Raw genomic sequence first — 22,872 nt, 5'->3', positions numbered from 1 at the left:
CAGTAAGTCAGAAATAGATCTCACTTCTTTCTAAATGTTCAACGTACTGCTGCAGCCTTTGACTGATTTGAGTTTTAATCCCGTCGGCTTTCTTCTAAAGTAAAGTATTATGGTGGACGTCTACAAATTCATCTTCTACTTTGGAATAAGTTTATATATATTTGAGTCTTTTATTAACACCAGCTGGTGTTTTTAAGTTGTGTAATTTCTCCGTTCATTACGAGCTTCATCAGTCTCTCTTCTCACAGAAACCAAGAGGAGCCTCGAGGATGGAGCTGAGCAGACAGAGGAAGTGAAGGAGGTCACATCTAATGGGGACAACACAGGAGACAGAGAACGTGTTTCACTTTTGGCAGAAATAGAAGAAGAGAACAATGAGACTGAATTGATTGAAAGAGAAACAAACCGAGTTCAGCTTGTGACAAAACCAGATGGGGAAGAGAAAGAAGAGAACAATGTGGAGAGTAGAGCGGAGGAGATACCTCTGATTCCAACAGAAGGAGAAACGCACCAAAAGCAGGACATGAAGAACGAGGGTGAAGGAGGGCAGACAATGAAACCAGTAAAAGAAGATTCAGGACGTTCACTGGAGCTGGTGGAAGACGGACAAAAAGAGCAGCAGCCAAATGTCCATGCAGCTCAGGAGGTATGGAAAGAAGAAGAGACAAACCAAGCGCCAATGAACAATGTGGATAAGAAAGACGTAAAGAAGAAGAACAAGAAGGAAAAGGTAGATTCTGGACGGAAGGAAAAGAAGAAGCTGCAGGAGAACCGGAGAGAACGAAAGCAACAGGAAGTAGAAAGACGGAGGCGGCAGATGCAGGAAAGAGAAGAGATGGAGGAAGACAACATAGAGCTCAAACCATGGGAAGGAAAGGAACATCTTTTAGGAGACCAAAAACAGGAGGGGAGGAAAGAACAACATGAGGATGCAAAAGTAGAAGATCAGGAGGGAAAGCAGAGGAACATCACGAGAACGAAAGAAGAGAAACAAGAGGAAAAACTGAAGGAGACAAAGAAAGAGAAGGACGAGAATAAAAAGACGCTTCAATCAGAGCTCAAAACACAGGAAATATTTGCCGTCAAAGATCAGGAGGGAAACCAGAGTGATATTACTAGAACCACAGAAAGGAAAGAAGAGAACCAAAAGGAGACAGAGGAAAGGAGGGATGTCAATGTCAAGGAGTCAGAGGAACAAGGAAATATACAGATGGTTAAAGACAACGTAGAGCTCAAACCACAGGAAGAAAAGGAACATCTTTTAGGAGACCAAAAACAGGAGGAGAGCAACGCAGAACATGAGGATACGAAAATAAAAGATCAGGAAGGAAACCAGAGGAACATCACGAGAACGAACGAAGAGAACCAAAAGGAAAAACTGAAGGAGACAAGGGAGGGGAAGGATGAGAATGTCAAAGATCTCAAAACAATGGAAGGAGATACCATCAAACAAGAAGCAGAACATGAGGATGAGAAAGGAAACCAGAGGAACATTAACACAGTGACAGAAAGCCTAGAGGTGCAAATCAATGAGGAATCAAAGGAGGGTGAGATGGAGAGGGGTGACAGAGAGACTCCATCAGTCAGTGGGGAGGTTACAGCAAGGCCAGACCAGAAAGTGCATCAAGAGACAACAACAAGGAGACAAAACCTGGAAGACAAAGAGCTCCAACCAGAGGAACAACAGGAGGAGGAATCTCAGAGAGATCAGGAGGAATCCACGAAGGGGGTGAAGGTGCAACAACTGAACGTAGAGAAAGAAATCAGAGAGCAGCCGGAACTCTCAAAGCTCCTCACAGTGAAGGAACTTCAGCATCAAGAAGCATCGCAGGAGGAGCCGATGGAGACCAGCAGTCCTCAAACTCAAAGAGATGTCAACAGAGGAGAAAAACATAAAGAGAACGAGCTCCACGTAAACCGGCAACAGACTGACATGAAGAGGCGACGGCGAGAAAAGGGCGGAGCGAAGACACGGAAGACTTTCAAGAAGCTAAAAGAGAGTCTGGGAGAACATGAGCTAAAAGAGCTACTGAGGGAACGAGAGCTAAAAGAGCTACTGAGGGAACGAGAGCTAAGAGAGCTACTGAGGGAACGACAGCTAAGAGAGCTACTGAGGGAACGAGAGCTAAGAGAGCTACCGAGGGAACAAAATGGGGATCTGATAGAGTTCCAAGAAGGAGCAAACACGGAGCAAGAAGTGAGAAACGAACCTCAAGTCTCAGATTGGAATTCACAACAAGATCAAGATTAAGCACCTATGGGTCAGGAAGACGAACGGGACGAGCAGATGGAGTCTTAGAAAAAAAAAAAAAGAGCTGTCATGAGAAAAGTCAAAGAAGGAGAAGGAGGACGCTGTTTACCACAGAGTAGTGCAGCGATGACTGAACACTGTGGAGCTAATTTACCTCTATTCACAGAGGGAAAGATCATTCACAATATTGGTTTATTCAACCCTTAAGAGATGCAGAGGTTCACTCACAGACACTGGGCTTTTTATTATCATTTATAGGTTAATGACGTGCTCACAGGCGTCAACCTCCGGTTCTAAAAAGTGAAGCTAATACTGGACTTTCTTGAAGCTGCATTCTCCTCTCTGCTGGAGACCCAGGACGTATTGCTGGACCCGCTGGAGGGAAGGGAGGCACGGGAGAACCAGAACCAGGACTGAGAGGGGCAGACTGTCAGACCTGCTGCAGTAGAATGAGAGGTTTTCTAAAGAGAGTCTGGTGCTCAGAAACACTACAGCTTTAGTCCACAGGGGGCGACAGAATCAACACAACATTAAAGTTCTTTGAAGAACCTTTAACATCTGAGTTATACAACACACACACACTTACATTGATCAACATCATGCGGCAGCAACTGTTTAGTCATCGATAAATGTAACTGTAATTTAAGACATTCTGTAATCTGTCTGCTAACAAGTGAATCTGCAGAAGTCTAATGCTAAGAACTTCACTAGAACAAAACCCAAAGTCTCTTCCATCAGACTCAAACAATCCTGGTTTGAATAAAACCTCAACAGTCAGAGGACGAGTTGCTGATGCAGAGCAGCTTTATAGAAGTTAGGTACCAGTTCTCCGTCTCTACACTTTGTTTTTAAATGCTTACACACTCATATGACACATAAAGCACAATTAGTGTGCATGTGTTGCACTGATTTGTTGTAGAGAAAATAAAGGTTTTGTTTCAACAGATATGTTTGTGTTTCTGCATATTTCTGTCGACTTGAGCTGTAGTTTAGCAGGATATCTGAGGTGTTTTTGCTCTTTGGTGTGTTCTTTAGTGAAATGATGTTTTGAGATAAACCCCTGCATTGAGCCTGTCTGAACAGTGTGAGAAGGTTCCACTAGATGGCCCCGCTGAGGTCGAACTGGGCTGATGAGCGTTAAACCAGTCTGGACCACAGCAGAAGTCCACAGTCTGTTATTATGGAAACATGTATTTATAGACTCGTCTCTGCTCCTGACAGAACCAACACTTATGTAAGTGAATGTGTGACGTTAAAGGTCTGATTCTGGAGGAAGAACGAGGCCCTCTGAGTCTGAGTCTAATGTTTAGATATAAAATACAATCACATCAATATAAACATCAGAAACAGTAACTATAGTTAGGATTAAAATAAGTTTTCTCTGCAGTAAAATAAACCCAGAGTTCTCCAAAGTGTTCTAAAATGAGCAAATACGTTTTATTTTAATAGATTAAGACGTTTCAGAATATAAATTATAATCATCAGTGGTGTATTTTTTATATCATTCTCATCACTTTTATTGTCCTGGCCGGTTTTAACAAACTAAAAACATATAAATAGTGGTTCAAAATGAAGATATAATTGATAACTTTGAGTAATAAAATGAAACGTTGTGATTAATCTGTGTTTCATATCAGGATTCATGTTTTCAATGAGAACTAAATCCTCTGAACAGAAGTTGTGTTGTAGTTTTTATTCTGAGGATAACGGACCGATGTAACGGCTCCTCTTCCTCTGCAGAGATCGTCTATTGAGACGATGAGTCACCTGGAACAGAACAATATATAAATAAAACCAGAGACTGAAGTTAAACCTTCAACAGAACTTATTATCAAATATGGAGATTAACTTTACCTTAATGTGAATACTCAAAAAATAAAGATATAATAATGAATATATAAAAATGGCTCCACATTGATGAACTACAACATTAATATGCTCATTAATGATAAAAACAGATATTATCATTTTATACTATAACATTTTGAAACGGGCCATTCTCGCATCATGAGTACTTTTACTTTTGTCACTTAAAGTACATTTAGCTGATAATACTTTTGGAGTATTTTAAGAGTATTTCTACTGAGTACTTCTTCCACCATTTCCTTTGTAATTTTATAATGACTTACAGGATCTTTATTTTTCCTCACAGTGGTGGTAATGGGCTTCCATATAAAACATACCGTACACACACATAAAAAACACACACAATACACTCTTATTTGCAGGTGTAAAGCTAAAAATGTAGTTCTTATGAACAGATGTGTTCCTCACTAAACGTGGTCGGAGTGAGACCTCTTCTCGTTCCCTTCTCCTCCATCTTTGCTTCCCATATGTCAAAGTCTTTGTGCTTTTCAAGACGGAGAGAAAACACACACAGCTGGAGCCAAGGATCGGTCCTAGAGCTAGCATCTCAGCTAGCATCGTAGCCCATCCTCAAGCTAGCTCCTTCTCCTCGGCCGCCTGTGACTTCCATACAAAAAGGTACAGAACTGTCCGTTAACCGGGAGAAAACAGCTGCTTATCCACCGGAGGCTGACCGTCTTTTTATTTCATGTATTCATTTTTTTACCTGAGCTTTTCTGTTCTGACCAAATTTTTCCAGCTGGCTAAGTCGGTTAGCTTCCACGTTAGCTTCTCTGGATGCTAATGCTATCTAAGCTAATTAGCCTCCCGCTGCTTCACGTGCAGGTATTAACGGATTAAAATGAGCCGTTTGAGGACAACTCTCGATGTTTTCTCCGGTTAAACACACATTTTAAATGATTCTGTCCTCATTGTTATCTAGTTACTAATATAATATAAAGTAGTATTTTTAATTATGTGGAAATGAAGTAAAAAAAACACCCATGTTAATGTTATTTTAATCTACTTTTTATTTTTTTATTTCTCTAAATGTAATGTATTTGTATCTTTGTCATAAAAACAGAAGATATAGTTATTTATTATATTATTATTATTATATATAATATGTATTGTATATAAGATATTCAGTCGAATAATAACCTTAAATAGTAACATGGCAGCACGAGACTGTGCTTATTATAACATTAAAGTTAAATTACTAATTAAACATCTTTCATTTGTGCATTTCTACTGTTCAGCAGGTCGTTTTCAAGCTTTTGATTAAATACAAGTTAAGAGTTTAGTGATGTAGTTAATATAAATATCACATTATTGATATATACATAGTTTTTCTGATATATATATATATATATATATATATATATATATGTATATGTGTCAATATATAATAGAGAGAGAGAGAGTCAGAATACTTTCTATTTCTCTGTAAAAGTTAAAACTAAAGTAATCCAGATGTTTTCACCTCATCAGGTCTGTTTTAAACATGTGACACAAAGAAATGAGTTCTTAATGCCGTTCATTTTAAATAACTGGATTAAAATAGTGTAATAAGAGAACCCACAGCAGCACGAATGAGATCATGAACATCTCACTGTAGCTTTAAACACAATTAACTTCAATATAAATACAGAAAACACCAGAATAAAACTAACCACAGAGCTCATAAGAACTCTTCTGTCACATATGTTGATGACTTCCTGGTTTGGTTTCAGATTTTAAAGTAGAATTGTTAAGTATATATGTTTATAAAACTCTTATTGTGCTTTCAGTAATGATTGTAATCAGGATGTTATGAAGACTTCATTTCTTCTCTTTGCTCTCGTGGATCTTTTCATTGTAGATAAAATAACCTGTTTCTCTCAATAATCCTCAGACTTCACTGGAAAGAAGTTAAAAATAAAACCTTCCTCTTAAAAAGAAATGATGTGAACTGTTGACAGAGAGGTTTAGACTGTCAACAACAACAAAGACAACAACTTTATTTTCTATTCCCTTCACCTCCACTGAAATTGAGCGTAGACGGATGTTTATGTATTTATTTATGTATATTTTATATCTGACTTACGTGTTTTATCGTGTTAGCTCACAAGCTAGTTCATCCTGCAACCCGAGCTACAGCGCTAACTGATGCTTATAACATTTAACAGACCAGGAGATGCTGTTATATTTAATTCCACTGTGTAGAAAAGAGGATAAACTCCTGAAACTCCTTGACTTTGCTCCAAAACATTTGTCTCAGACTCGTCAGCTGTTCACATAAACACAGAATGAGTCGAGTCTTATTTTTAGTCTTTTCAGGCCTCAACTGTTGTTTTCTCAAAAGCTGCAATCACAGGGTTTTATTTTGGCGGGGTTTTAGTCCTGCGGTGTCCACTCAGCTCTGTGAACATCCGGAGACTGTGAGAGGAAGTTTGATTTATAAAAACATGAAGAAGAGTCTTCACAATGTGTGTAATCGCTGTGGCTGTTATATACAGTGGGTACGGAAAGTATTCAGACCCCTTTCAATTTTTCACTCTTTGTTTCATTGCAGCCATTTGCTAAAATCAAAAAAGTTCATTTTATTTCTCATTAATGTAACTCAGCACCCCATCTTGACAGAAAAAAACAGAAATGTAGAAATTTTTGCAAATTTATTAAAAAAGAAAAACTGAAATATCACATGGTCATAAGTATTCAGACCCTTTGCTGTGACACTCATATTTAACTCACATGCTGTCCATTTCTTCTGATCCTCCTTGAGATGGTTCTACTCCTTCATTGGAGTCCAGCTGTGTTTAATTAAACTGATTGGACTTGATTAGGAAAGGCACACACCTGTCTATATAAGACCTTACAGCTCACAGTGCATGTCAGAGCAAATGAGAATCATGAGGTCGAAGGAACTGCCCAAGGAGCTCAGAGACAGAATTGTGGCAAGGCACAGATCTGGCCAAGGTTACAAAAGAATTTCTGCAGCACTCAAGGTTCCTAAGAGCACAGTGGCCTCCATAATCCTTAAATGGAAGAAGTTTGGGACGACCAGAACTCTTCCTAGACCTGGCCGTCCAGCCAAACTGAGCAATCGTGGAAGAAGAGCCTTGGTGAGAGAGGTAAAGAAGAACCCAAAGATCACTGTGGCTGAGCTCCAGAGATGCAGTAGGGAGATGGGAGAAAGTTCCACAACGTCAACTATCACTGCAGCCCTTCACCAGTCGGGGCTTTATGGCAGAGTGGCCCGACGGAAGCCTCTCCTCAGTGCAAGACATATGAAAGCCCGCATAGAGTTTGCCAAAAAACACATGAAGGACTCCCAGACTATGAGAAATAAGATTCTCTGGTCTGATGAGACCAAGATTGAACTTTTTGGCGTTAATTCTAAGCGGTATGTGTGGAGAAAACCAGGCACTGCTCATCACCGGCCCAACAGTGAAACATGGTGGTGGCAGCATCATGCTATGGGGGTGTTTTTCAGCTGCAGGGACAGGACGACTGGTTGCAATTGAAGGAAAGATGAATGCGGCCAAGTACAGAGATATCCTGGAAGAAAACCTCTTCCAGAGTGCTCTGGACCTCAGACTGGGCCGAAGGTTCACCTTCCAACAAGACAATGACCCTAAGCACACAGCTAAAATAACAAAGGAGTGGCTTCGGAACAACTCTGTGACCCAGCCAGAGCCCTGACCTAAACCCAATTGAGCATCTCTGGAGAGACCTGAAAATGGCTGTCCACCAACGTTCACCATCCAACCTGACGGAACTGGAGAGGATCTGCAAGGAAGAATGGCAGAGGATCCCCAAATCCAGGTGTGAAAAACTTGTTGCATCATTCCCAAGAAGACTCATGGCTGTACTAGCTCAAAAGGGTGCTTCTACTCAATACTGAGCAAAGGGTCTGAATACTTATGACCATGTGATATTTCAGTTTTTCTTTTTTAAATAAATTTGCAAATATTTCTACATTTCTGTTTTTCTGTCAAGATGGGGTGCTGAGTGTATTAATGAGAAATAAAATGAACTTTTTTGATTTTAGCAAATGGCTGCAATGAAACAAAGAGTGAAACATTTAAAGGGGTCTGAATACTTTCCGTACCCACTGTATATGTATGTATGTATGTATGTATGTATATATATATATATATATATATATATATATATTCTGCTTACATGTGAACACATCATGATAACGTTATAATGTACCTTCAGCCAGTACTCATGTTCACTGAGCAGAGCCTGAAGGCATCATCATGTAACTGAAGTGAACCTCTGTTGGTTAGCCGTTAGCGGTGCTGCTAACGTTACTAGCTCTCCTGTTGGTTAGCCGTTAGCGGTGCTGCTAACGTTACTAGCTCTCCTGTTGGTTAGCCGTTAGCGGTGCTGCTAACGTTACTAGCTCTCCTCCTGTTGGTTAGCCGTTAGCAGTGCTGCTAACATTACTAGCTCTCCTCCTGTTGCTTTAAACACTGATTGGTTGTTTACAATGAAACATGATCAGAGACTAGGAGGAGAAGAAGGAAGGAAAGGGGAGGAGAAGAAAGGAAGGAAGGGAAGAGGGGAAAGGAGGAGGAAGGAAGGAAAGGAGGGGGAGGAGGAGAAGGAAGGAAGGAAGCGAGGAGGATAAAATATAATATATGTATATATGAAATGATCTATATTGATAGAAGATTAAAAACAAACATGCCGATCACACATTTTGTCCATTTTCTGCTCGACTAAACAACTGAATCAAAGATGTAATCATCCTGAATTCCTGTCAAAGTGCTCGACAATGTTCTTCTGTTCTTCTGACTGACAGAAGCTCCGTGTTCTCAGTGTTAGTGGACATGATGGAACGGGATCAGTCCTGATTATCCTGCTGATCTCAACAGTTTCACTGGAACACGTTTCACATTCAGCCTTTTGTTTGATCGTCCCCTCACCGTTTCCTCTTCTTTCACTCAGCAGCAGTTTGTCGTTGGAAAAATAAACTTCTGTTCTCAGTTTTCCTGCAGCTACTTCCTGTTTATTTATTCCTGCAGCAGTAATAACCCAAAACCACAGACTGTTTATAAGAAGTGGACGAAGTCATCGCGAGCCATGTTTTAATTTTATCAGCCAGTGAACAGGAAGTGACCATATCTGGACTGAGGAGGAGTGACGTAGAGACGACGTATACGTCTCTGGTAGAGACCTGTCAATCACAGTGTAGCCCCGCCCTAAAGCATCCCCTGCTTTATGGTCTGTTTGACTCTAAATGGACCATAATGTACTAAATGAACATCATGCTGTATTGAAGAAGACTTGAAACTAGAGATTGAGACCATAAACTCATGTTTACAATGTTTACTGAGGTAATAAATCAAGAGAGAAGTAGAGTCATTTTCTCATAGACTTCTATACAACCAGAGGAGTCGCCCCCTGGTGGACACTAGAGAGAATGCCGCTTTAACACATGAAGTGTGTTATCGTCTGCAGCTGCTGGTGAGGCCGATGATGATGGTGTGAAGATGGAGGCTCCTGAATACCTGGACCTGGATGAGATCGACTTCTCTGATGATTCAGTGGTCAGTCGTCATTTAAACATGAATATTAGATTCTAGCCGTCATGGAGGAGGAAGTAGAGTTTTAGTTTCAGTCTGTACTTAAAGTAAAACAACTCAAATCTAAATATAACTTCATCTCTCTCTGCAGTATTCTGTGACGTCTCTGAAGAGCATCCCAGAGTTGTCCAGGAGGAGTGATGGCCCGGCCGAGGACAGACCAGGTAACCACGTCTTATTGTGAAAGGGTTTTAATTTCACCTTTTATGTAAACAGGAGGAAAAAAGACTCGCTGAGAATTAAAAAAATGTATTTTTTCAACAGCGTCCTGACCGAAAAAAATGTAAAATCAAACATATAATCAATTTAAAATAGAATAAAATAAAATTACAGAATTATTAGACATCAAAAAACTTTCTTTAACTATTTTTGTAGTAGGATGTAGTTCAGAAGGAAGCAATCTTAAGGTTTTAAGGCCTACGGTTCAATAAAACGTTTTATATAGATTTAAAGACTAGCAGGATCCTGTTGAGCCAGTCTGTCTGCTAAACTGTTGTATCGTCTAAAGATACCGTGAGTTATTTTATTGAGTTTCCTTTTACTGAATTTGAGTTAGAGTGAGTATTGTCTAGGGCTTTTATTGTGAAAGGTCAGAACAGAAGGAGTGGATATCTGGTCTGAGATGTCTGTTGTCAAGGTTGAAAGTATCAATAAAGTTTGATGTATTGGTTCAGAACAAAGAGCCTTTGTGTTGTTGTTGTAAACTTATTGATTATATGTCCAACGTGATTGGTTGATGCTTTTATTAGCGGTGAGAAAGCTCAGAAAACAAACGACTAAAACTGAAGTATTTTAAAAGTAAGACCAGAATCACCTGTTGTCCCGCCTCCTCTTCCTGCAGCTCCGGCCATCAACTGGAGTCGCAGCGTCTCCTCCCTCGGCGGCGGCGGTGGGATCAAACCCACGGGGCTCACCGAGGCTCACGGTAACAAGTTCCGACCCGTGAAGAGGGTCTCGCCTCTCAAGCACCAGCCGGAGACCACCGACTCGGACTCGGACGGTAAAGTCCAGGTGGAGCCGGCGGAGGAGGCCGGTAAGGATGAGCCCGACTCGGACAAACCAACCCAGGCCTCCAGCTCCAAGGAGGCCAAGGGGCCGAGCGGTGGTGGAGGAGGTGGAGGAGGAGGAGGGAACAACCCCCAGGCTCTGTTCGGGGAGCTGGAGCACTACGATCTGGACATGGACGAGATCCTGGACGTGCCGTACATCAAGTCCAGCCAGCAGATGTCCACGCTGCCCCGCGTCGCCCACGACAAGCGCTCGGTGACGGGGAGCAACCTGGGCGGAGGAGGAGGAGGAGGCTCCAGCAACCTAGGAGGAGGAGGCACCCTGGAGAGGAGCCGAGGAGGAGGAGGAGGAGGGATGAAGAGCTTGGCGTTGCCCCACGGAGAGCCTCTGAGCCTGGGCAGCAGCAGCTCACAGACTCAGGTACTCTTTAAGACTATTAATCTGAAAAGGAAATATACATCTGGCCTTCAGAGTAAAAGCATGACATTTGTAATTCTGTTGACACATTTAATTTGTACATTTCAAACACGTTTGGTAAAAAAGGATTCACACAATGAGTTCTGGTGATGAACACTGAATGTAAACATAACTTTTGTTTCCAGTAAACGTGTTTCATCACGTCGTGTGATTCATGTAATCTTTGTTATAATGAATCTTTGAATCATCCGTGATGTGTTTCCTGCAGTACTGCGTTCTGTCTCCGGTGAAGTGGTCCGACCTCAGGAAGTCCAAGTCCATGGATCCAGACCTGCACCTCCTCCACCGCCCACCAGCAGGAGGAGGCTTCCAGTCAGAGCTGCTCTCATCGGGACTCCTCAGCTGCTCCTCCTTCTCTGATGCAGGTAGGACCTGTGTGTGTGTGTGTGTGTGTGTGTGTGTGTGTGTGTGTGTGTGTGTGTGTGTGTGTGTGTGTGTGTGTGTGTGTGTGTGTGTGTGTGTGTGTGTGTGTGTGTGTGTGTGTTTTTTTTTCACTTCATGATTTAACTTGTTTAAACTACTTCCAGACAAGCTGCTGTCGGCTCGGGTCTACCCAGAGTCTCAGAGCCAGAGGCCGGGCGTGGAGCCTCCAGGAGGCCCGGGCATGAAGTTCCCCAAGCCGGGCAGGCAGGACGCCTCCAAGCCCTGGGCGTCTGGACCACCAGGAGGAGGAGGAGGAGGAGGAGGAGGCGGCAGCAGCGTTGGTCTGCCGAGGGGGTTCGGAGGAGGAGGACCAGGAGGGGAGGTGGACGAGGAGACCAAGAAGAACCAGAACATCATCAACATCGTCAGAGAGGGACAGATCTCTCTGCTGGTGAGTAGGAGGTCCTCACCTTCACATTTGATGTTTGTTTGTTTGTTCCTCTTCTTCACCTCCTCCTCCTCCTCCTGCAGCCTCACCTGGCGGCTGACAACCTGGAGCTGATCCTAGACCAGGACGGGAACAACCTGCTGCACGTCTCAGCCTGTCAGGGTCACGCTGACTGTCTGCAGCACCTCACCTCTCTGATGGGGGAGGACAGCCTGAACGAACGCAACAACCAGCAGCTCACCCCCGCTGGGCTGGGAGTCAAGGTGTGTGTGTGTGTGTGTGTGTGTGTGTGTGTGTGTGTGTTTACTACCAACATGACAACATGAAATTTTATTTTTCCTGAAATACAGTTTGAGGCAGCATTTTTTTAAATGAATTATTTGATATTTATTATTATTGTTTGTATTTAGTTTTATTCCATTTTATTTCATTATTAGTCACAGAGTGACTTCTTGATTTAACATCAAATGGCCGATCACTTTAACCAGAATAATGCTTTTATTTTGAAGCCGGTTCTTTCACGCTCTTACCGTAATGCCTAGTAGAAACGCGCACCACAAACCGTTTGTTTGGTTGTGACCGTCTTTTTCTTAGTTCAGGCTGTCGTCTTTCACTGATGTTTATCGTGTCATCCTCAACCTTATTTCAGCCTTATTTACCTTATTTTATCTGCTTAATTTAATCCTCCATCCGGCACCTGCGGGTGGAAATGTTCAGAACAGAAAACATGTGTCAGGACGTGCAGACGTTTGATTGGCTGTTGGCAGCCGGTCAGTGAGGTCATTGACATCAGCGTTGTTGGCAGCGGGACGTTCACCAGTCGGTCCTGTTGTGTTTGTGCTGCTGTGGAAACCAGGCTGTTGATTGGCTGCCAGACAGGAAGTGTGTTATCTGGAAACAAGCCGGGCAGCTGAGTCCTGATTGGTTCTTATCAACAGGCCTCTTGTTTATTCACTCAGATTAAGTGTGTGTGTGTGTGTGTGTGTGTGTGTGTGTGTGTGTGTGTGTGTGTGTGTGTGTGTGTGTGTGTGTGTGTGTGTGTGTGTGTGTGTGTGTGTGTGTGTGTGTGTGTGTGTGTGTGTGTGTGTGTGTGTTACAGAACGGTCATCTGGAGTGTGTGAGGTGGATGGTGAGTGAGACGGAGGCCATCGCTGAGCTGAGCTGCACCAGAGAACATCCCAGTCTGATCCACTACGCTGCTCGCTATGGACAGGTAACACACACGTTAACATGTTTCACACACGCACACACGTTAACATGTTTCACACACGCACACATTGACAGGTCTCTACCAGAGACGTATACGCCGTCTCTACGTCGCTCCTCCTCAGTCCAGATATGGTCACTTCCTGTTCAGTTGTTGTGAAACACAACATCTCTGTGATTTGAAGTGTGGTTGTTTGACTTCAGGGTAAAACGTCTCCGTCTCTCTGCAGGAGAAGGTGCTGCTGTGGTTGCTTCAGTTCATGCAGGAACAGGCGATCTCTCTGGACGAAGTCGACCAGAACGGAAACACAGCGGTCCACGTGGCGGCTCAGTACGGACACCTCACCTGTATACAGGTGAGTGACTCTAAACCTGCTGCTTAATGTAAACCTTTTAGTTTACCTGGCTCTGCTCCCGCTTATCGTGACGGAGATTTAGTTCATTGTAACAATGTGACGCTCATGTTTCCTGCAGAGTGTTTTTAATCCTCAGGCGGATGTTATCAGCCCCGTCTGCTTCCTGTTGGCTCGCCGGGCCGACAATCGGTTCATTATTTCAATAAAAGCAGTTCCTTCTCAGCAGGGATCTGTGCTGTGAGTTTAAAGCTCTTTCTCTCGTGTCTTAGACTCTGGTGGAGTACGGCTCCAACGTGACGGTGCAGAACCAGCAGGGGGAGCGGCCTTCCCAGAGTGCCGAGCGGCAGGGACACACCACCTGCGCTCGCTACCTGGTGGTCGTGGAGACCTGCATGTCGCTGGCCTCGCAGGTCGTTAAGCTCACCAAACAGCTCAACGAGTAAGTTACTGTAGTTCTTACACTTATCAGCAGTGTTTCACCATCTCTCCATTGTTCCCGTTAAAAGATTTAACTAACTGAAGCTCTGGTCATACGGTGAGAAGCAGCTGTAGATAATCACGTATGCTTTCATTTCTTTAAACAGATTTAATTCAGCTATTAGACGGTTTTTAATCAAACTTGATTTACATCCAAGTTTGTCGGCAGAATGAATGACGTCTGAATGACGTCAGGAGCAGACGTCTAAGACCTGCTTTTAAACCCCAAAGTCTTGCTCTTCACTCCCTGATTGTACACACGCACCGCATGATCCTTTGACGTCGTGTCAGCTAGTGAAGACGACGTAAAGTTTACAATTTCTCACAACTGTAAATCCAAAATAATCCATAGAGGAACAACCTTTAAAAACATTTGGAACAACTGGAAAAAAAACTGTTTGTCAGAATCCACACGTCAGGCTTTCAAAGATTTGTAAATGCAGCGCTGCTTGAGGCTCAAATAAACCGATTTAGTTGTGAATGTATTGCAATAAACGGATCAAAAGGATGCAGAAACAATGACATAACGATGCCGATTGGTAAAAGGTTTGGATTCATGCTAACGCTATGCTAACGCTATGCTAACGTCGTAGCTGCTCCATCAATCGTTAACGCTGCTGTTTGTCACGCAGACAGGCAGCAGAGAGGACGACTCTACAGAAACAGATGCAGAGACTGATGGACCCCAACAAGGCTGAGGGGACACCTTCCAGATCCCCCAGGTAGCACACACACACACACACACACACACACACACACACACACAGACACACAGAAACTCTCTATCCTGTTTTTTTACAACTACATTTCCCATGAGTCTGGAGTTCATATAGTTCTGTAACGTTTGAAATGTGGATATTTTTGCACCACGATCATCTATTGTGACTCCTACAAAACCCTGAAGTTCAGTCAGAGTGTCTCCTCCTTGTTGTCACGTGACTGTTGGTCTCAGATGAATCAATCATGACGTCATAGTTTCTCTGAGGAGCTCACAGTTTAATGTTTTTACACAATCTGGTTAAAGTGAACACTTTATTAGAGACACTTATAATGAGAACATGAAGAATAAAATGTTTTCATGGAATATCACAACTTTACGCTTTGATTCGGTTTCTTTTTCATGACGGAAGCGTTTGTAACACATGATGTGTTCAAGGACCGTCGGAAAGATGAACATCTGACGACAATGACCTCCCAGCTGTGTAGTTTTGGCCGTTTATAGAAAACATGCTTTTCCATCCCAACGGAGGGTTTTTGGGGTTCAGAAGGTTTAAATTCAACCACCTGAACCAGCTGTCAGACCACAAGCGTGTACAAGTACGGTACCAGTACTACAGCAGCTTTAAAACGTTATTTAATACAATACTTTTAACTGTATTCAAGACTCCTTCAGAGCAGTTTAACTTCACTTTTATCAAAAACGTTAGTTCTCCCTGTAAAAGCCTGTTCTACTATTATAAACAGTAGTATTATTATGTAGTTTGTAGTTTGTTTGTTATTAATAGCGTCCACGTAGAACATGTAGAAGTAAAGGCTCGTGTCTGTCTGTCTCTCTGGACTCCAGCTCCCATCAGCCCTCGGGGGAGGCGTGGCCAGAGATGATGTTGACGGCGGAGGAGACTCCAGGCGACGGCTGGTTGGTCCGTCAGGGAGGGGTGGGCCCGACGGGCAGACCGGGGCCCTCGGGGGCCTCAGCTGCCTCGGGGCCCTCGGGGGCCCGCAGGACGGGGCTGGTGGAGCGGAGGGAGCTCAAACTGGCGAGACTCAAGCAGATCATGCAGCGCTCGCTCAGCGAATCGGATTCGGACGGGTATCCACCGGAGGAAGGTAAAAACCCAGGAGCCTCGGCCTCCGGCACGCTGCGCCCCGATAGGCCGTCCCACCTGCCAATGACAGAGGAGGAGCCGGAGTCAAACCACCTCAACCTGATGAGGAAGACCCTCCCCTCCTCGTCCTCCTCTTCCACAGCCGAGAGGAAGCTGGCGTTTTCTCTGAGCACGTCGAAGTCGGCAGTCAGCGTCGGTCACAACCCCTCCCCCACCTCCAGCGACCCGGAGGCGGCCGACGGTACAACGCCGGACGACCTCCTCGACGGAGCCCAGAAAGCCGCCGCCACGAGCCCCAAGAGCGCCCTGAAGTCTCCGTCGTCCCGCAGGAAGGCGTCCCAGAACCTCAAACTGAGAGTCACCTTCGACGAGCAGGTGCACAAGAGCTCCAGTCAGGAGGCGGAGCCGAGCAAAGAAAGGCATCATGGGAAGGAGAAGGAGAGGACTCCGACGGGGAGTGGCGAGAGCAAGCGTCCGTTCGGGGCGTTCCGCTCCATCATGGAGACGCTGAGCGGAAACACGAACCACAACAACAACAGTCAGCCGGCCTCCACCTGTCACAACTCACCTGGCAGGAAGTCAGAGAGCAGAGGGGCGGGAGGGGGCGGGGCCAAGGTGAAGAGCAAAACCAGTAACGTTTAACCAAACCAGAGACGACTGGAGGACACGGAGCAAACAGAGCAAACAGAGACGCAGGATACATGAGCAACTCATATTTACATGGTAGCAGAGGAACCTTCATGGAGGACGAACGAATATTTAAACAAATACATAAAATATAAACAAACTAAAACTAAACACTGTGGTCAGGTGTGTTCTACCGCCAAGACTCAATTAATCACGTTTTATTTATTTACACCCTTCAAACTAATCAAAGCTTCACAAATGATTGACCAGACGAAGAGACCAATCTACCAAATTAAGTTATTTAAATAAACATAAATAAATAAATTGATCATTATGAAAATAAGTAAAATTAGAGCGTAATAAAATAAAAATAAAACTATAGCATAAAAACACACGTAATTGTAAGTAATATTATTAAAAACACTACGTAGAAGCCAGACTGAATAGATTCGTTTTTAGTTTCTGTTTCAAAATATAAATATTTTCGGCTCCTCTGGAAGTCGTAACGACTAAAATCAGCGTCACTAAATTAGAAAGAGAAGAAGAAGAAGTCTGGTGTAAAAATGAACACGTTTCAGTTTAACGAGTTTAAGATAACCGTGATATGTTCTCTCCTTTATGCCGTAGTTAATACTCCGGCTGCACAGCTTTGATTTGTATTAATTGTTTTCTTTTGTAGCGTTTTAATCGTTATAAAAGCGTCTCTTTGTGTTTCTCTACTCCGACTTTGTTTTTTGCTACATTTCATAAATGAGCTTAAAACTGAATGAAAAGACGACATTTATTACGTCTGTCGGAGCCAAAAACACCAACACAGCCTTCACTCTCCGGTGACCACTTTAACTCTAATTAAATTTAACTTTCCTCCACTTCTGTTGTTGAGCCATAAAGCTTCTCATGTTTCTGCGTCTGATGTTTGAACGACTGAAACATGAACTCTGTTCGATGATTCACAAACATGAACCACTGAGTGTTCAAAGAAACGTTTTCTATCCACCGACTGAAGGAAACGTTTGTTCCTGAAGAAACTTCACATAATTCATAACTTTTCACTTTTTCTATTAGTTTTTATCACATTAAGTTTGTTTATTTTGTCTCTGCCACTTTGTTACTGAACTCCACTAAAGATGAAGTATTAATATTTACACACACACACACACACACACACACACACAGACACACAGAAACTCTCTATCCTGTTTTTTTACAACTACATTTCCCATGAGTCTGGAGTTCATATAGTTCTGTAACGTTTGAAATGTGGATATTTTTGCACCACGATCATCTATTGTGACTCCTACAAAACCCTGAAGTTCAGTCAGAGTGTCTCCTCCTTGTTGTCACGTGACTGTTGGTCTCAGATGAATCAATCATGACGTCATAGTTTCTCTGAGGAGCTCACAGTTTAATGTTTTTACACAATCTGGTTAAAGTGAACACTTTATTAGAGACACTTATAATGAGAACATGAAGAATAAAATGTTTTCATGGAATATCACAACTTTACGCTTTGATTCGGTTTCTTTTTCATGACGGAAGCGTTTGTAACACATGATGTGTTCAAGGACCGTCGGAAAGATGAACATCTGACGACAATGACCTCCCAGCTGTGTAGTTTTGGCCGTTTATAGAAAACATGCTTTTCCATCCCAACGGAGGGTTTTTGGGGTTCAGAAGGTTTAAATTCAACCACCTGAACCAGCTGTCAGACCACAAGCGTGTACAAGTACGGTACCAGTACTACAGCAGCTTTAAAACGTTATTTAATACAATACTTTTAACTGTATTCAAGACTCCTTCAGAGCAGTTTAACTTCACTTTTATCAAAAACGTTAGTTCTCCCTGTAAAAGCCTGTTCTACTATTATAAACAGTAGTATTATTATGTAGTTTGTAGTTTGTTTGTTATTAATAGCGTCCACGTAGAACATGTAGAAGTAAAGGCTCGTGTCTGTCTGTCTCTCTGGACTCCAGCTCCCATCAGCCCTCGGGGGAGGCGTGGCCAGAGATGATGTTGACGGCGGAGGAGACTCCAGGCGACGGCTGGTTGGTCCGTCAGGGAGGGGTGGGCCCGACGGGCAGACCGGGGCCCTCGGGGGCCTCAGCTGCCTCGGGGCCCTCGGGGGCCCGCAGGACGGGGCTGGTGGAGCGGAGGGAGCTCAAACTGGCGAGACTCAAGCAGATCATGCAGCGCTCGCTCAGCGAATCGGATTCGGACGGGTATCCACCGGAGGAAGGTAAAAACCCAGGAGCCTCGGCCTCCGGCACGCTGCGCCCCGATAGGCCGTCCCACCTGCCAATGACAGAGGAGGAGCCGGAGTCAAACCACCTCAACCTGATGAGGAAGACCCTCCCCTCCTCGTCCTCCTCTTCCACAGCCGAGAGGAAGCTGGCGTTTTCTCTGAGCACGTCGAAGTCGGCAGTCAGCGTCGGTCACAACCCCTCCCCCACCTCCAGCGACCCGGAGGCGGCCGACGGTACAACGCCGGACGACCTCCTCGACGGAGCCCAGAAAGCCGCCGCCACGAGCCCCAAGAGCGCCCTGAAGTCTCCGTCGTCCCGCAGGAAGGCGTCCCAGAACCTCAAACTGAGAGTCACCTTCGACGAGCAGGTGCACAAGAGCTCCAGTCAGGAGGCGGAGCCGAGCAAAGAAAGGCATCATGGGAAGGAGAAGGAGAGGACTCCGACGGGGAGTGGCGAGAGCAAGCGTCCGTTCGGGGCGTTCCGCTCCATCATGGAGACGCTGAGCGGAAACACGAACCACAACAACAACAGTCAGCCGGCCTCCACCTGTCACAACTCACCTGGCAGGAAGTCAGAGAGCAGAGGGGCGGGAGGGGGCGGGGCCAAGGTGAAGAGCAAAACCAGTAACGTTTAACCAAACCAGAGACGACTGGAGGACACGGAGCAAACAGAGCAAACAGAGACGCAGGATACATGAGCAACTCATATTTACATGGTAGCAGAGGAACCTTCATGGAGGACGAACGAATATTTAAACAAATACATAAAATATAAACAAACTAAAACTAAACACTGTGGTCAGGTGTGTTCTACCGCCAAGACTCAATTAATCACGTTTTATTTATTTACACCCTTCAAACTAATCAAAGCTTCACAAATGATTGACCAGACGAAGAGACCAATCTACCAAATTAAGTTATTTAAATAAACATAAATAAATAAATTGATCATTATGAAAATAAGTAAAATTAGAGCGTAATAAAATAAAAATAAAACTATAGCATAAAAACACACGTAATTGTAAGTAATATTATTAAAAACACTACGTAGAAGCCAGACTGAATAGATTCGTTTTTAGTTTCTGTTTCAAAATATAAATATTTTCGGCTCCTCTGGAAGTCGTAACGACTAAAATCAGCGTCACTAAATTAGAAAGAGAAGAAGAAGAAGTCTGGTGTAAAAATGAACACGTTTCAGTTTAACGAGTTTAAGATAACCGTGATATGTTCTCTCCTTTATGCCGTAGTTAATACTCCGGCTGCACAGCTTTGATTTGTATTAATTGTTTTCTTTTGTAGCGTTTTAATCGTTATAAAAGCGTCTCTTTGTGTTTCTCTACTCCGACTTTGTTTTTTGCTACATTTCATAAATGAGCTTAAAACTGAATGAAAAGACGACATTTATTACGTCTGTCGGAGCCAAAAACACCAACACAGCCTTCACTCTCCGGTGACCACTTTAACTCTAATTAAATTTAACTTTCCTCCACTTCTGTTGTTGAGCCATAAAGCTTCTCATGTTTCTGCGTCTGATGTTTGAACGACTGAAACATGAACTCTGTTCGATGATTCACAAACATGAACCACTGAGTGTTCAAAGAAACGTTTTCTATCCACCGACTGAAGGAAACGTTTGTTCCTGAAGAAACTTCACATAATTCATAACTTTTCACTTTTTCTATTAGTTTTTATCACATTAAGTTTGTTTATTTTGTCTCTGCCACTTTGTTACTGAACTCCACTAAAGATGAAGTATTAATATTTATGTTTATGCACAGTTTCATGATTAAAAAGTGGTTAAAACTCTGCGATTAATCGCAAAAAAATAAAATAAAATAAAAAATAAAATAAAAATTCTAATAAATTTAAAAAATGCGTTAACGCGCGATAAAATAATTGTCGGCATTAATTGATGAATGCGTTAATTTGCTCAGCACTAACTATATATATATATATATATATATATATATATATATATATATAATTAGTGTTTGCATCTTATCCCACTCTTTATTATCTATGCAGGGTTGTTGGCATGAAGTAGAGTTTAGCTGAGTCATGTTGAGACGACGAGGATTAAGGAAGCGACCTCTACGCTTCAAGGAGGCGATACAAGGAGGCAGGAATCAATGTTTGCTCTTCATCATCATAAGTTCACACATTGCTCTTCATCATCATAAGTTCAGTGTGTCAGAAGAGACGTTTTATAAAAGATACAATAATCGGATTCACCTCTTGCTGAGACATTCAGGGCCTCCTGCAGTATTAATACACTTCTTATATTTAATAATAATGATTCAGTGATGAATACATGCTCCTGTAAAACCTCCACAATAAAAAGCCCTTGTTATTTTTTTTCTATTTAAAAGATTTTATTTTGAAGCAGCAATGATGTTTCCTGTAATGATGTGGAGACACTGACGCCTCACTAGCACCCCCATGAGGCAGCAGTGTGCACTACACCATAGTTTACCAGAAGAGACAGAAACAAACGCTTTATTATGAATATCTATGTCTAGTTTCATGGAAATCTGTCTCATCTATACAAAAGAAAACTCTTTGTCCCTTTTGGGAAAGTTGATGAGAAGATTTTCTCGCTGCAATAAAGGTCATAAGCTCCGCCCCCTTCCATGTTAGCGGATGGCACATGGGCCAAACTAAAAACATCAAACTACATATCAATATTTAATTTTTTTCCCCCAAATGACCGTTAAAATCTCAAGATGGCGGCGCCCGTATCCGAGATATTTTGGCTTCACTTTTTTTTTTTTGTACAGTGAGAGGAAGTGGAGACGTCTCTGGTCCAGTTTCAATAAAACTTTATTGAGGTAATCGTCAATGGAACCGGTTGAAGGTGTGATGATGACGGACGCTCAGAGATCTCAAACCTCCGGCTTCTGTACTTCTAACATGTTGAACTGTTCCTTTAACCAACTGGTGCCAGTGAAACCAGTGAGCAGTTAGAGTTGATCCACTGTGGAGGACCAGATAAACCAGTAAACAGTTAAAGTCCAGCCTGAACTACAGAGTTATCATTTTTCACACACGTTTCCTGTTAAAGGAAAAAAAAAAAGATGGTGCTAAATTAGTAAACTTTCAGTTAATTAATTTCTAATTAATTTCTTGTTTCGAGCTGAACATTTTTAATTTGTCCTAAATTAAATAATAAATCAACATATTTAAAGAATACTTTTTCCAATAACAAGTGAATATGAATAAATATTTACTTAGTTTGAAATGGACATTTTTTAAGAACTAATTCTAAACTAACATAATATTTTACTTTCCAAGATAAATGAATAATAAACGACGGACTTAATAAAGTCTCACCAGAAGCTTTTAGGTTTTTTTTTGTCGCCCGATGAGAACTTTAAATGATCGCTCGCTGTCTGAACGTCCAGCGTTCTTCAGTCTGTTGGTTGTTTCTGAAAAGCAGTTTTATTTTATTTGAAGCGTCGTCGTCGTTCTGACAGACGGAGTCAAACTGAACTCTTGTTTTATTTTTAATGAACTCAAAACAATAAAATGAGACAAACATCAGTGAACTGATCTGAGCTCAGTTTTTTATTACGGTTCTGTTTATTGAAGCTGTTGTAAATACGAATAAAGTGTTGAATAAGAGCTTCATGATTGTTATTCACGTTGACTTTTCTCTTCTGTCTTATTCATATTTGACATTAAAGCATCATACAGGTGATTTCATTCTCTCCTGTTCACCAGCTGTTTATTACACAATATTCAAATTTAACGTGTTTGCCTAAAATCACACTATACTTTACTTTTTTGACCTTTTTCAAAAAAATATACTTTTAATGCATTTTTCTCCCTCCAGGAAAACATCGATCTTTATTTTGTTTATTTATTTACATATTTAGTTAATTAGTAAAAATTAAATACTTAGTTAGGTTTAGGAAAATATCGTAAAATACTTAGGTTTAGAAAAAGATCGTAAAATACTTGGTTAGGTTTAGAAAAAGAACTTAAAATACTTGGTTAGGTTTAGGAAAAGATCGTAAAATACTTAGGTTTAGGAAAAAAAGAACGTAAAATACTTAGTTAGGTTTAGGAAAAGAACGTAAAATACTTAGGTTTTGGAAAAAAGATTGTAAAATACTTGGTTAAGTTTAGGAAAAGATCGTTGTTTGGGTTCAAATAACTACTGAAATA

General features: G+C 42.3%; 2 protein-coding genes across 2 annotated transcripts; both read left to right on the top strand.

Annotated features, from left to right (window-relative positions):
* Positions 1 to 4,592: 4,592 nt before the first annotated feature.
* On the top strand, positions 4,593 to 17,604 carry sncaip (synuclein, alpha interacting protein). Its single transcript, XM_076082496.1, has 12 exons — positions 4,593 to 4,735; positions 9,551 to 9,639; positions 9,767 to 9,839; positions 10,517 to 11,103; positions 11,369 to 11,525; positions 11,688 to 11,974; positions 12,055 to 12,234; positions 13,071 to 13,184; positions 13,408 to 13,533; positions 13,803 to 13,972; positions 14,643 to 14,732; positions 15,575 to 17,604. The coding sequence occupies exons 2-12, from the start codon at positions 9,583 to 9,585 to the stop codon at positions 16,476 to 16,478; spliced, it is 2,745 nt and encodes a 914-aa protein (XP_075938611.1). The 5' UTR covers positions 4,593 to 4,735; positions 9,551 to 9,582; the 3' UTR covers positions 16,479 to 17,604.
* Positions 17,605 to 17,641: 37 nt separating this feature from the next.
* Positions 17,642 to 22,330, top strand: LOC142939248 (synphilin-1-like). Its single transcript, XM_076082497.1, has 2 exons — positions 17,642 to 18,189; positions 18,437 to 22,330. Exon 2 carries the CDS (start codon positions 18,471 to 18,473, stop codon positions 19,338 to 19,340), a length of 870 nt encoding a protein of 289 aa, XP_075938612.1. The 5' UTR covers positions 17,642 to 18,189; positions 18,437 to 18,470; the 3' UTR covers positions 19,341 to 22,330.
* Positions 22,331 to 22,872: the final 542 nt, after the last annotated feature.

The sequence above is a fragment of the Anarhichas minor genome, unplaced genomic scaffold (genome assembly GCF_050575085.1).
Source record: "Anarhichas minor isolate MPS153535 unplaced genomic scaffold, ASM5057508v1 ptg000095l, whole genome shotgun sequence".
NCBI lineage: Eukaryota > Metazoa > Chordata > Actinopteri > Perciformes > Anarhichadidae > Anarhichas > Anarhichas minor.
Note: the sequence above shows the minus strand (reverse complement) of the source record. Positions and strands in the feature narration are given on the sequence as shown.